Genomic DNA, 15,499 nt, shown 5'->3' with positions numbered 1-15,499 from the left:
CAAATCTTAGCATAGAAGGAAAGAGCCGGATCCAGAGAACGCATTCATTTTTAATTAGTGCTGATTAAACTTCTTGTAAATAATTACGTGCTCTGGCCATAAACTATACAGTATATAAGCTCCGTCAGTCAGAGTCCTCAACGCCGGGAAATTATTGTCTGTGAGACCGGCCACGTCGGGTCTGGGCTTCAACACCCGTTTAAAACTCGATCATGAATTAAGCAGCTTTGCTCAAATGGATGATCGTGGGCTTTGAGAGGTTTTGTACATTCAAAAGAACTTGCACGGAAAATAGAAATAGACCCGACTTCTAATTGAGACTCGGCTTTCATTTAAGAATTTACGTTATTCATTTAAGTTTGATATAGGAACGATGCAACTCGATTTCAAAACAGTGCATGTAGAAGAACAACTAAGAAAGAGGTTTATACTTGGGTGTTGCTTTAGATTTACATGAAGACTGCTCACTATGCCTGCATGATATCTGCAAAACGTCCGATGTGCGATGATACCGTTCTCAATATTGCGATGGCGTAAGACTTGCGATAAATAAGCAAATATTTAATTGTGCATATTAACCATTAAGTTCCTGTGTCTTTCTGCTTTAATAGGTTCTTGCTAATAGCTGCCCTCAAACACAGAATAGCCTAAAGTCTGCCAACTGAATAAAAATATGGAAAAATATATATTTAGCATAATTTAATGTACAAATTGCATATGAATAACCAATAAATCAATTAAACACAACATTAATTTAAATAGCTTCACTTGCTTCTAAATGTGGAAGGTGAGGGGAGCTGGGGGGTCACATGATTGCATGCATTGCCCATGTGTCCATTACGCGTGTAAACAAAACTTACTCATCGCATTTTTCTGGCAACTTTTTACGATATGTTTATTGCACATGTTGATTTCTCGATGACATGTGAAAGTTAAGATGAATCAGTCAGCTGTAGTGTTCACTACATCTTTTCCTGGTTGAATAACACTTTCAATTTTGAATTTTGAAATTTCCTCCTTTAATTATAATAACCTCCATCTCTGTCCCTGAATCACTTCTGAATATTTCCCAGTAGTAGCTGATGTCTAAAAAAAGACAATAACAGGAAAACAAGCGGCAAGTAATTAAACAAAAAACAATTAACAACAGATATAAGAGCCTAAATATGGACACAGCTCTGATTTGAGTTGATCCTGCAGAAAGAAACAGATTGTAACAAAAAATCTTATTCTCTCTTTTCATTCTGTCACTGTTCATTTATCTATTCACTTTTTATTTTATCTCTGCTTCCCTCCATCCCTCTCTCTCATCTTTCCTCCTCTCTTTCTCCTTCTTCCTCTCTCCATCTTTCTCTCTGTCCTCCTCTCTCTTTATTTTTTTTGCCATTTCCCTCTTTTCCTCTTTCCCTTTCCATTTTTTCATCTTATTCCTCCCCTCCACCATCTCAATCAAGATGCCTCCCTCTCTATTCCTCTGGCTCATCTCCCCTTCCACCTCCCATCCCTCCCTCCCTCCCCTCTCCATGCATCTTTCCCTGCCCTCTACTCTACTACTCTTTCCCTCCCTCCTTCTCTACCTTTTTACTTTCCCTCCTTCCTTCCTTCCCGCCCTCCCTCCCCCTGTCTTTCTCTTTTTCTCCTCTCCCTCCCTCCCTCCCTCTCCCACTCTCACTCTCTCTCTCCACTCTTACCTCCAGCCAGTCGGCGTTGACTCGTCGCAGCAGGAAGATCACCTCTCCCCTCTTCAGGTTCAACTCCGCCTTGCCGTTGCCGCGAAAGTCAAACATCGCCTGGGACACACACACGCACGCACGCACACACAAAGAAAAACCACACACACACACAAACACACAAACACACACACACACAGGGAGAAAAGTGAGTGAGAGGAGCGAGCAAAAGAGAGGAGAGAGACGGACAGACTCCACACAGAGAGAGAAGAGACGGTGAGAGCGGACAGGTAAGACTTCACTCACTTTTCACAGGATGGAAAATAACATGTGAGGATGGAAGAAGAGAGAGAGGAGTAAAGAAAAAAAAAGAAGAGTGATGCAAAAATGAGTCAAGTTTGTAGTGTGTAAGAAAACCATTGTGTGTGTGTGAATGAAAGAGAGCGAAAGTGACAATGTGAGCAAACGGAGAAAGGGAAAGATGGATGAAGTGATGCTGCAGAAGGATCATTGAACGTGTTCAGTTATGCAGCTGTGTGTTGTGTGAGTGCATCCATGTGGGTGTGTGTGTTCACTGCTGCAGCTAATGAGTATTTTCTTTAGATATACAGTATTTGCTGAGAAGTGACACATGTGAAGGTCAAAAGTCCAGAGCTGCTGCTGCTTCTCTCTGGCCGACGGCCCAGAATCTAAAGATACTGAACTGAGAGTGAAGCAAAAAGAAAGAAAAGAAAAAGTAAAAGTTCCTGATTGACGGTTTGATTAATGATTGATACGGTGAAACAGACATTGGACAATGTGCTGCATCATGAGCATGTGAACACACTGACTGTGCACACAGGCAACATATGGTGCTGCGCTGTTGATGCTGGTACTATCTTGAGTAATTCTGACTCTAAGTTGAGAGTGTGTGTGGGAGAGTGTGTGTGGGATGGAGTAAAAAGCATGTGCAGGCAGTTTGCAAAAGTGATACAGCCTGCAATGCAAAAGTGTATGTGAATTCATACTGTATGTGTGTATGTGTGTGTGTGTGCGTGTGCGATGTGTTCGGACGTCCTGGTTGGATTCAGTGCATTGAGAATAAAGAGCGGAGATTAATTTGCATTTAAAGTCGAACTCAGTGAAGTCATTACCGATGTTTTAAACATATTTCTGGTCGTCTGCAGAGACTCATCTAACAGACACATGATAGAGTAGCTTATAACACACACACACACACGCACACATGCACGCACACACACAAGCAACGACAATTTTCGCGCACTGGGCAATGACAGTACACTGAATCTGCTGAAAAACAAACATATGTGCACACACGAGTTTGAAAAAAAAGCTGGTGGAGATGGTTAAAAAACTGAGATGGAGCTGGAGAATTCGAGAGGAGCTGTGAAACCAAAAAAAGAAAGACGAGGAGCGGTTAAAGCAGTGGGAGGGAGGTGAAGAAGAGGGGGAGGAAGAGGAGGAAGATGAGGAGGAGGAGGAGGAGGAGATAAGAAAAGTGAAAGTTAAACAGAGGCGCAGGGGGGTAGAGGGCTGAGAGAGAGAAATAGAAAGAGAGTTGATTTCACTTCCCTTTTCATATGCAAATAAACAGGAATGCATCTTTTTTTTAGTCAGTTCGACAGGTCTGTTGTCAATGAGAGAGAGAGTGAGAGAGAAAGAGAGCGTATCAATGCACTGAGCAGCTCCACAGTGAAATAAGGTTTTTACTGATTTGAAATCGTGATATATTCTCGGTTCATTAAGAGAGTGGGACTGATGGGACTAATCAGACAGAGGACGTCAGCAGAGCAGAGCGGCCGGGGACTGGGCTTCATTTGTGGCCCCCAGACACATTATCTGCATTATTCACACAGCTGGAACAATATGTTTCCCCCCTGACCACCTGACCCTGAGTGATCGGGTTTTTATTTTATTTAGCCTTTATTTAACCAGGTAAAAGACCCGTTGAGATCGCGATCTCATTTTCAAGGGTGACCTGGCCAAAAGGGCAGCAGCACACGTCGTCAACATTATAAAAATACAAAATACATTACAACATTACACTTATAATAAATAGGGCCATAATACAGTAGAGGTTAAAATAAAAGTGCAAGGAGCAAGGGGGGTCATGGTGACAAGGTTGGTCAGCAAAGGCACCGCTCAGTTGATTTTTGTTGTCGTACCTTTAAGAAGTGACAAAAAACATTAAAAGATACAAGTTCAGACAATTTCAGTTCAGCCTGGAGGTTGTTCCATGTTGATGGAGCGGCGTAACTAAACGCTTTTTTCCCTAATTCAGTCCGCACTCGGGGAAAAAAGCCCCCTGTTGTTACTTGTAGCATCACCATGAGGGTGACCGCTGTGGCTTCCAGAGAAATTTTCCAACAATTACTGAACTGATTTCCATTAAACTTGGTAAAGAGATTAACACCTCCCCTCAGGATAAATGTTGGGTGCTGATAGGCTGAACCTGAACGTTGCTATTGTCAGTAGAGATGCACCGATCCGATACCCGGATCGGATATCGGTTCCAATATTGACTAATTAGCTGGATTGGATATCGGATGAATGAGGCCGATCCAGCATTCCGATCCAGTCATTTCTTTTTTATTAATATCTTACACAGCAATACAGTTACAGCGATCTAGTGTTATTTATTTATTTTTGCTGCTAATGTACACTTTGTTATTTGTTAATGAATAATATTAAGTACATTTATATCTGTGTTAATTTGTTACCTTTTTTAACAAGGCTAAATGTTTATGTCAAGCCTGACGCCTTCACTCACATGGCAAGGTATACGGTTCATTCATTCAACAGTAGTATCGGATCAGTATCGGCCGATACGCTCAGCCCAGGTATCGGTATCGGATTGGATCGGAAAAAACTGGATCGGTGCATCTCTAATTATCATATCTGCTTAGCATCAGCGTTGTAGCGTTGTATTGTGTTATTGTTGTTATAAAATATGCCCTAACAAGAGTTTTGTCAAGTGACAGCGACCTTGACCTTGACCTCCCACCACCAAAATCCAATTCATCTGTGAATCCAAGTGAAGGTTTGTAGCAAATCTGTTCACAATTCATCAATAATAAAAACATAAAATTCTTGTGGCTGATGTTAGAAATTGTGTTCGACATGTTGACGACTTTACACTTTGTGTATATTTGTACGTATGAATGACTGCATACAAGCAAGTGTGTGTGAGTGTGACTGTTTTAGTGTGTATGTGTGTGTGTAAGTGTGTCCAAAAAAAATTAGACTGAGGCTGGTGGCAGATTAATGAAGCTGGGGAGTGAGGGAGCTGGCTGGATTAACAATCCATTGAGATTAGCCCGACCCTAAGGAAACACACACACACACACACACACACACACACACACACACACACGAACACACACTCTTTGACTTCAAGGCTGTTATTTCTTGTGCATTATTCCAGACACTGTTTTATTATAGTGTTGACCTGCCGCTGGCTGTAATTTATAGATGTTAGTGAAAATGTGTTGGAGGAGATAAACTACTATCTCCAAGACAAACACCAAATATGATGTGACAAAGCAATTCCTCCTCCTTCTACACCTCCTTTCATCTCTCCCTCCCTGTCTCCATCTCTTCAACACCAGCGCATCCCTTCATTTCTTTTTATCACAGTCTGTTTCTTTCTCTTCATCTCTCTCTAGTAACCATTAAGCCGACTAATACAATTAGCGTTAGAGTTGATGGGTGATCTATAACATCCCGGTTCTGTAGTCTATAGTTGACTGTGTGTGAGTATGTTGTGCATAGACAGCGTAAAAATTGGGGGCACCGAGTTCATCAGTTTTCCCTTTGCGATGACTGAAAAGATAAAATAGTGAAGAACGGGGGGAATAAATAAATCAAAACCAGGATGTGAGGCTGTCAGTGAGCTTTTTATCAAATTAAAACCCTGCAAAAAATCTGTGTTATACTTTAAAGAAATAAAACTGGAGTGGACAAAAAAAAAAACTGTGTCAGGCAAAGTTCATTAATTCATATATTAACCACTTTTTTGACTGTGACAGGATCATGTTTTGTGTTACCCTAATCAAACAGGACAAAGCGATGTATCCCTTAAATATCATCTTTCATTGACACAGAAGCTTTAATAATGACAACACGTCAGAGCAGTTCAACGTAAAGTTATTGGCTGTATGGAAATGAAATCCCAGTCCTAATTAAAAGCTCTAATTCGTCAACTGTTTCATCGGCCGAGTAAATAGTCACAACAATAAGCACAGCAACATCAGACCTGTAGGATTTCATTAAAGGTCCTGCAGTAGCCGTACCCGGTCAGTTTCACACCTCTGCTAATAGCCAACTTTGTGAATTATTAGGCTACTTGATTGTTTGGCCCCTTCATAGCTGAAATGATGCTAACTGTAAACTAGGTTAACAAAAATACCACTTCACATTGAAATCACTGTTTTTGAAATCACATGTGAGGGAATCAGCGTGATGGCCGAGCATTTAAAAGCAGCTGTCTGCAGGTTTTGCTATTGCTGCATAGCTAGCATTAGCATTAGCATTAACAGCAGTTTTTTTCGCCAGTGTAGTAGCAGGTGAAAAATTAACAGTAGCTAAAGTAAAGATTTTAATAGAAATTGAGTCTTGAGTCTCAAGAACTTCAGACATCATTGCTTTTTACAGAGGTTATAATAGGCCACAACCTCTGAGCCACTGACTCGCTATCGGAAAAGTGGCATGGCAATCCGACTACCAATCCAGTCCTTCAGCCATCATTGCTACAAGTCAAGAGCTAAAACAATGTTAACAGTACAGTTAACATGTTTTCAATAGCCAAAAGAGTCTTGTTCATTAAAAATTAACTTCAACCATCATTGCACAAGACAAGAAGTTATGTTGTAATCTCTAAGTCACTGACTCGCTATTGGAAAGAGACAGTCCAACCAACCAGCTAGCCAGTCTTAATAACCTTCAGCCATCATTGCTACAGGTCAAGAGCTGAAACAATGCAAACATCACAGACGGTCCACCGTGGTGAAATCACCTGTGAGCTATGTTGCGGCTTTAACAGGAGCTACTTGTTAGTTTTGCTATAGCGGTAGCTAAAAGAAGTGATAGAAGAGAAATAGAAGCAAAATAAGAGAGAAAGAATCAAGTTAAATGCTGAACTGGAAAGAAAACAGCTGTTAATGCAAATGGCAATGTAGCAACAGCAAAACTTACAAGTAACTCCTCTGTGCAGACAGTAATTCATGAAACCAGGCTGATATAATGTGGCCAAATGTTGAGATCGTCACTAACAAACCCACCACTTCCTTCAGAGCTTCAGTCTACAGAACCACCAGTTTGCAACGCTAACAACATCTATCACAGAAAGCAGCAGTATCAAAAGACCAGAATGCATTGCAGCCACAGATAGCATCCATACATACTGTATCTGTCTTCTGTAGGTAATGTGCGAAATGCAATAGCCTCAATGACGTTTTTGTAATCTGACCGGCCATGCTAAGCAAACAAAAAGACTCCTCTGTCTCCCCTCTCTCTCTCTCTCTAAATATAAATATATATACGGTGTAGTTTATCCAGGGCAGGCACTTGGGTGCCCAGAGAAGAGCTGGTCTCTAAATGTAGCCACACAGCCCTTGGGTTCATCCAGCCACAGGAGCAATCATCTGGTACAATTAGACTCGCGCCGACCCCGCCTTAATGAGCTTGTTAAACTTTCAGCTCGTTAGTCTGGCAATAGGGAGGAGGAGATGAGAATTGAGGCGTTTTTTTTTTCTCTTCCTCTCTCTCTCTCTTTCTCTCCCTGACGTTTAATGAAAGTGTATTTTTTTAAGTAGATGGCCCACTTCCTAGAAGGCCTGGAGTGAAGGATCATCGGAGGATATGCATGTGTATATTTATAGAAGAATGAGTAGAGGTTGTGTGTATGTATCTGGGGAGGTCACTCGTGCTTTTCAGCTGCCGCACAAAGCAACGACAGACAAGGCGACATCTTTGGCCATTAGCAAATCACATCTATGCATTTTATTTATTTCAAAAACCTGCCTTCACATCATGGATATTTTCCATGCATGGTGCTCCGATACAAAACTGCTTCATGCAATTAAAAGTTGGTTGTTCCTTTGGCGAAACTCAAGCCGACTCACTCAGTGACTGACTTGTTCACTGGACCGTGCATTTGGAAAAACTTCCTGTCTATCTGACAAAACATTTAAAGTGCTCAGTTTTGCTCTTCGCTATATAACTCCTGTGAAAAATACTACCACTTTTTATTTTCACTGGCTACCGGCTTAAATGTGTCTGACCGCTGCTCTGTGATGGGCAGGTAGGGTAGAGCGGGTTTAATGGGTTCAGCTATAAAAAAAAAAAAAAAAATTAATAAAAAAAACACCTGTCTGATGCTGCAATCAGAGTAATAAGACTGGGCCATGTAATAAATGTGCTGTGAGACGCTAACAGAGGCTATGAACCTCTGTAGAGCTGCAGCTGTTGTTCTCCTTTTAAATTGATTTAGTGTTTCTGTAAAAGTACAGGAGACGGCGAGTCTGATCAGAAACGACTGCTGACAGTTCAGTTTCATCACGTTGGGCTTTGCATTCATTGTTCAAACTCTATTTATTGAAGTGGGGGGGGGGGGGGGGGGAGCTTCCAGTGCCATAATGGCTCACATCCATATAATGAACCATCTACTGCACAATTTCACTTTACAATACATCTGAAGTGTGTGATCATATTTCTTCCTGGCGAGAAGAAGAACTAAATGTACCTGCTTTTTTTTTTTTTTTTTCTTTTCCAAGAAGGGCTTTATCTAAAATAGGATCTAATTTCTGCTTTAATGGCTCTCAGCGCAGAGGAAGAAGAAGAAGAAGAGCTGAGCCTTGGTCGATCAGCACCTGTTTGATTTTTTAATTTTCTACTTCTATGGGTCTTTGAGCTCCGTCTTTTCACTCCTCTGCTTCTCTTCTCCTCTCCTCTCCTCTCTGTGCTCCTTCTTCTTCAGTCAGTCGTTCCAACTTCCCTCCACCATTTTTCACATCAGACAAACTCCCCTCGAGCTTGTGTGCATCGTTAAAAGCTCATGTTAACCAAGAGCAGCCTGTCCCATTGACCTTGTTTGAAGCTCATAGCCAACAATTACTCATCGCACTGCGTGGAGCTAAGCCTGAGCTAATACCAAGTGGAGTGGAATGAAGTGTTGTAAGCCTGAACGCAAAAAAAAACGCCTGCAACCAGCTCTACTGTGACAAATGCCTGCGCTCCCCTCTTATCCATCAGGCTCAGACCAGCCATTGATCATTGTTTGGACAGAGTTTAACAGCCACTTTGCCCCGTGCTGGAAAAACACACACACACACACACACACAGCAGGACGTACGTATACACAAACACAAATACACATAAACACACAGAGGAGCGCTCAATTTTTCTTTTCTTTTTTTTCCCAGAGAGAAAGAGCTAAAATAAATGTTGAGTAGGCTGGCAGCTTCGTGAGTAGAGTACACCAATGTTTTACTTCTGTGTGGGAGAGAGGGGAGGCAGAGAGAGAGAGAGAGAGAGGACGGAGTAAAATGGAGTTGTTGCTCTTAGCTCGGCAATAAAAAGGCCGCTGGAGTGTGTGTGTGTGTTGTGCGAGGTGATACACGCTGTGTTTGTGTGCAGTTTACAGCGATGTTGTCTCTGTAGAGCGAGGTGAGGAAAAGCTAAACACTCCTGCAGAGGGATGAAGCTCGGAGTTCAAGAGCTGCAGAGAAAGACACACACACATTACACACACACACGCAGGTGCTCACATTACAGCGTGTGCTCACATGAGACACAGTCACTCAACAAACTGGGTAAAGGTGCATCACACACACACGCACATGCACGCACAGATGCACTCAGGGAGAAAAAAAGTCTCTGGTTTATAAAGTTATTTCTGAACTGCTGCTACTTTCCTAGAATAAATCTAAATGGTTGTCAATACAAAATAAAGCTGAGTTTTCATCATCAATTACTCTAATTAATCCTTTTTTCATTGATTCGATAGCTGGATTGTAATTCAAACTCTTGTGAAGATAAGAGTGAACATATCTTTTCTATCGCAAGGAGCCTTAAATACTTTCAGTTAAGTCATTAGGCGCTGGGGTCAAGGTCAAGTCTTTAGCTGCGACGGTTAAAATTACGACCAGGTAGTTCATACCGTCACCCGTCGCCTTTTGCCCTTCACAAATTAGCGGTGAGAAGAAGTAGTGGTAGAAATATTCCCCTACGAAATGAGACATCAAAACTATAACATAACGCGCCATCATCTGCATCGTAATGTAATACACTGACGAAAAAGTTCTGTTCACTTGCTGCTGCTGGACTTTTAGTTAAATTGACATCAGACATAAAAATGTAAAAAAAAAAAGATGTTGTGCAACTTATCTTCAAAGAATAGAGTCATATTATATGAAGATTAACATTGGATGTGACCTAAAATGGTTGTTCTATTGTCAAAACTATGCAAGTCCGTTCGCTTTTCCGCTGTTTTGCTAACCATCCTCTCGGCCATGTGCATTTGTTTACAATGAAGCCGGCGAGGAATCAATCAATAGAGCGGTAGATAACGTTATATATCATAAACAATGTTATAACATGTATATTTGTGTAGTCATATCTGTCATAAACAAGAGATTACAGGTTACGGGGCGCGTTTGTGTCGCGGTGCCGCAGAGACGAGAGCTGGGACACCGTGTCGGCGCCGCTGATTTTGTAAAGTCGGTTTTCAGCCAAGAGACGCTAGGTGGAAGGCAGAGAGCCTTTATTCTCTCTCGTAACAAGTAATATTTCATTTATTAAACCTTCACAATTACTCCAAAGCTGTAGCATAGTTAAGCTAAAAATCCTGCATAGTTCCTCCTTAAAAAATTTGTAAATGTAAATGTACTTTATTTATACAGCCCTTTACAACAATCCTTTCGGTGTACCTAAGTGCTTTACAGTAGGTAATAATTAAAAAGAAGAATAAGTAAAAACAATAAAAAACAGTGAACAGCAAAATCAAATAAGATAAAATACGATAAAAGTGTCATCACGCTAAAAGCCATCCTAAATAAATAGGTTTTTAGCCTAGATTTTGTGAAAATATTAATACCTATGTGTCTCTTGGTGGCATATGTTGTGTATTGTGGGAAATCTGTCATATCTCCTAAGTTTGTAGTTTGGTCCTGTGGCCCAATGAGTCTGGAAACCTCTGTCCATGATGAGACTGTGCAAGAGTTAGAGTTTGGATTGGGCCAAGGAGTCCTCACAAACATAGTAAAGCTACACCTGTGTGTGTTTGTGACGACCACACAAAGAGTAAAAGCCTCCTTGGAGAGTTTAATCGTCAGTTCAACACCAATGTAACCTCTGACCTTCTCCTGCACCTGAACCACAGCAGCTACAAAGCCTCACAACGACACACAATCTGTTTTGTTCTTTTAGGTGAAGAGGGTCTGAAAAGAATAAAAATGAGGAGGAGGATGTGAGGGAGAGGAGGAGGAGGGAAAGAGGGATGAGAGATGGTCACAACCTTGGAAAGACGCAGAGGGAGAAGGAGAGGAAAAAGAAACAAGGACAAACTTAAGGGTTGTTTAAGAGGAGCGGTGGGGAAAGGGGGGAGGAGAGGAGGAGAGGAGGAGGAGGGAGAGGGAAGATAATACGAGAGGAGCGATGGACACAGAAATTATGAAAGGAAGTGAAGCGAGGCGGAACTATTGATGAGGTCAAACGGGTCAAAGCCGAGAGGGAGGAGAAAAAAATGTGGCGCAGAATTTGACGAATGAAACCGCATTTTGTGTCATTTCTTCTTTTTTTGTGTGAGTTTTTAACAATGTGGTGTTGTGTAAAGGTGTGTGTGTGTATGTGTGTGTCATGAGATGTGGGTGCTGACAGGGTCATGTGGTATTTCGGGGGGGAGGGTGATGTCATGTGTTCAGTGTGATTGTTTGACCAGGAAGTTGAGACTCTGTGGGTTGCCATGGAGACAATAAGAACAACAACAACACGTACCTCTGCCCTCGGCGAGGAGAAGATGTCGTTGACTTGTTTGACCGTCTTCCTGAAAGACAAACAGAGACAGAGACAAGATTGCTCATTCCAGCTGTGGCGGACGTGTTAATCCTCCTGAAGCGACGTAAATTGGACAATTTAAGGCTCTTTAAACGTCTGACGTGTTTTTTTGTTTTGTTTTTCCTCAAATTAAACCTCCTGTCAGAGCTGATCTGTGTGTTTTAGCCACGCCATAGTGACACGGTGATGTCAGGTCTGTCAGCCGGTCCACCACTCTGGGCCGGAAATCACAGTCTTTTCCTGATCTTAACTAAAAATGCTGCTGTTGTTTAAAACCAAAACACAGACAGACAGAGCTGATAACAATCACAGCACTTCATGCGTTTAAGAAACGATGCAAACATTAGTTGACGATTCATTCTCAAACAAATAATTGCAATCAACAATTTAATTGTTTTTGTCTGATTATTTTCAGCCACTATTATAGTATAAGCCTAAACATAATTAAAGCAGAAGTGAGTGATCTGGTCGTTTTCGCTAATGCTGCGTTCCAGGCAGGCTTTTGAAATCATAAATTACAGCTTCAAGTCACAACTTACGACTTTGTAGCGTTCCAGGCAACCCACTCGTGTTTTTCCGACCTGTTTTAACGGTGAAAGTCACTATAACGGCCACTCGTAACTTCCAACCCGTGAAATCGTACCAGTACGTCTTTTTGTACAGTCTATGTACCAGATCGAACTGGTACGACTTCACAGGTCGGAAAAAAACGAGTTTCCTTGAACGCACCATAACAGTCCTCGTCCCTACGTCGCCACATTCACGGCGTCCCTTGGCTGCACACACAGCCCTGCATGCCGTTCTCTCTCCTCATTGGATAAAAACTGTAGGATACGATAAATGTTTTCTCCTCGGCTCAGAGCAGAGCAGAGTGACTGACAGACCCGTGTTTCAGACCAAACACTCTATGTAAGTGATTGCTGTCGGAAGATACAACTATTTAAGACTTATATTAACACAAATATATCACTTACTTCTGCTTTAATAATAGACATACACCACATGAGCCATTTATCGGCTTTGCAACTAAATGCATGATGCTAATATCAATAGATGCTCATCGAAATGAAATTGTTGAATATTAGAAATTAGAAATATTAAAGCGCCTCAAGATAAAATAGTTCACTATCAGTCCACTGATGTGTCATCAAACTAACGTGATGATGTCATTAAAAGAGGACAAGGCGGGGAAATAGTGATGAAAATATGACATTTCTGTTAGTTTCATCCAGCTGTTTTTATACAGATGAATGGAAACCATTTGAACGATTATGCAAAAATAATTGCGGTCAGCTCATATAATTTTGATATGGCGATGATGTAATAATGGTGACAGGCCTACATCAGGATAGCCTAACGCAATTTCTGTTTAGGGATGGTATAAGATATGATATTTAAGTTTAAGAATAGTGAACCAACAAGTGCTATTTTCTATTGCAGGAACATAAAGTACAAAAAAAATAAGATTCCTTTGTACAAAGTACAGAAAGTGAAAATCAAAAGCAAGAAACTACAGTCAGTGACTCAAATATGCCAGGAAAGCCTTGAACAAACAAGCTCATTATAAGAATGAGAGTGTTTACAGTAAAATATTGTAACTATGAGACAAAATGAAACTGGTTTCTAGGACAGTGGGAGAATTGGATGTGTAGCAACAATCGAAAGAGGAAACGTCAAAGGTCCTTGTTAAAAGAAAAAAACAACAACCCGATCCTGTGTCCATGTAAATAAAAGGCTGGTTTGATGTTAAGAGCAGAGGAAGTAATGAGAGTCGACCTTTGCATCACTTCCTGTTGAGCGTGCCCTGTTTTACCACATCTCCTGCTGCTGTAACCGGACCACAGGGACATGAGCCAATCAGACGCCCCGCTGGCCGTTATGAATGAGGAAGTAGGGAATTTTTTTTAAAACTAAAGTTAAAAAAAGAAAGGGTAATACGTCTCTGTGTATTTTTCTTCTCTTCCAGGATTTACGTCCCCTCCCCTCCATCACTTTTCCTGCCTACTTAGCTCCATCGTTTTATGAGAGGTGTAAGGAAAAAGACAGGAGGCGTCGTAACTCAGGACGACCTCGCTGTGATTTTGGCATAACGTATTTATGTTCCTGCTGCACGGCCGTATCGCCTGTCACTGGGTAATGGTTCTGTATTTTAGGGTCCTGGTTTCAACACGACAAACACGAGACAGACGGCAACTCTTGAGACAGCTATATTTTCATGAATGCATGTATCTAAAATATGAGCAAATGAATACGTATATGGACTCGTTGAAACACTTTCAGAGAGTTTCTCTGGCTTTGTATCCATCATTTCTCTTTACATCAGCTGCAGTATCCACATAGATCAAACATATAACTCAACTGTATTTAAAAATCTACATAATTTCCACCTCATTCTTACATTTGTCACTTGATCTGATAAAAGACGGCTCATTCATCATCGGCTGCTTTGTTACCAGCTGACTGATGACGTCCAATGATCATATCCATGCATGTTCGTGGTCATTATAACCTGACACCTTCAGACCAACGCACGTTTGCCGCTGCAGAAACATTCAGCACTTTTAATCTCAGCTTTTTGCTCTGACAGAGATCTGATGCTCACAGATGTGATGTTTGTTTTGAGGGGGATTAGTTAGTTAGTGAGTTTATCCCAGTTGGATCTTTATTCCCCCTCACAGAGCAGAGCCTTTTCCAAACACAATCTCACCATACAATCATGTGTGATATAAACACTGGCATTAAAAACACTTGGTAGTTGCTCGTTGACCCCTGAGTGAAGCATTTAACCACTTGAAAACCCGATGTGATGACGACCTTTGAGAAACGTCCCTCACATGAGCTGCTGCAGGTTCAGACAGGATAACCAATCAAACCCCAGTGAAGTGAGAAGATAATGATTGCTCAAACATTTCTCTGAGTGTCCGCATGCTTGTGACGACATCCAGATGTTCATGTGTGACGGCTCACTACAAAGTGTCAAAGAGCTCTTGTGCAAAACGCTAAACTCCAACGTTTATTCACACTAAATCAGCTCGGAGAGGGAGGATGTAAGATCCAAACACACAACTTGTAACTTCTAAGATATTCAATCAGTTGTCAATTATTGAATCTACAGAACTAACAGCTGCATCTGGAAAAGCGATGCATGGATGAAAGTTTAGATGAAAGTTTTTTCTTTGGCCTCTTCGTCTCTACATCGATGTTCATAGGTCACGTTTAAAGGTCATGATTAACAGTCAAGAACTTATCAAGAGTTAATTATAAAGCAAAATGTACAGTATGTATTATAGATCAGCTGTTGTCAACACATTGCGAACTTGTATCACTTGTATTTGGTGTTTTCGTGCTTAGTTTGCTTGAATGTTTCGAGTTGCTCTTGATTTGTCATGATGTTTATGGAAAGAACTTCTTCCAGATTTATGTTTTTTAGGGAAAAATTAATCCGTTCCATCGTTCACATCCATAAAAAACCTGCACCATCTGCTCCAACTTTTACATGTAATTATTTAGACGAAAAAACAGCTCTAAAATGCCTAATGGCTCAAGACTGATCCTAATTGCAGTAACTTCTAAACAATGAAGGACACAGCTTCTACGCTTGGTGGTAAAAATTCACCTTTTTTTTTTTTTTTTTTTGGACTGAGGTCAAATTCTGAAGCCTGAGCTGCTTTCACTATAAGACCCCTGCCTTATTTATTATTCACCAAGAGATTTATGCAAATCAACCTGTGGAACAAACAACCTCCTTCTTCATAATTGGCAGGTACTTCAGCTTT

The 15,499-nt window shown here is 41.1% G+C and overlaps 1 protein-coding gene across 2 annotated transcripts in view; it reads right to left on the bottom strand.

Moving 5' to 3' along the window:
* Positions 1-15,499, bottom strand: part of ncf4 (neutrophil cytosolic factor 4) — a 52,191-nt gene that overhangs the window by 10,605 nt on the left and 26,087 nt on the right. For both annotated transcript variants that reach the window (XM_083980546.1, XM_083980545.1), the window contains 2 exons: positions 11,664-11,712; positions 1,692-1,790 (listed from right to left, as the gene is read on the bottom strand). In XM_083980546.1, the coding sequence (XP_083836672.1) occupies positions 1,692-1,790; positions 11,664-11,712 (148 nt within the window). The remainder of the gene's footprint in view (positions 1-1,691; positions 1,791-11,663; positions 11,713-15,499) is intronic.

This window comes from Trachurus trachurus (genome assembly GCF_905171665.1).
Source record: "Trachurus trachurus genome assembly, chromosome: 1".
NCBI lineage: Eukaryota > Metazoa > Chordata > Actinopteri > Carangiformes > Carangidae > Trachurus > Trachurus trachurus.
Note: the sequence above shows the minus strand (reverse complement) of the source record. Positions and strands in the feature narration are given on the sequence as shown.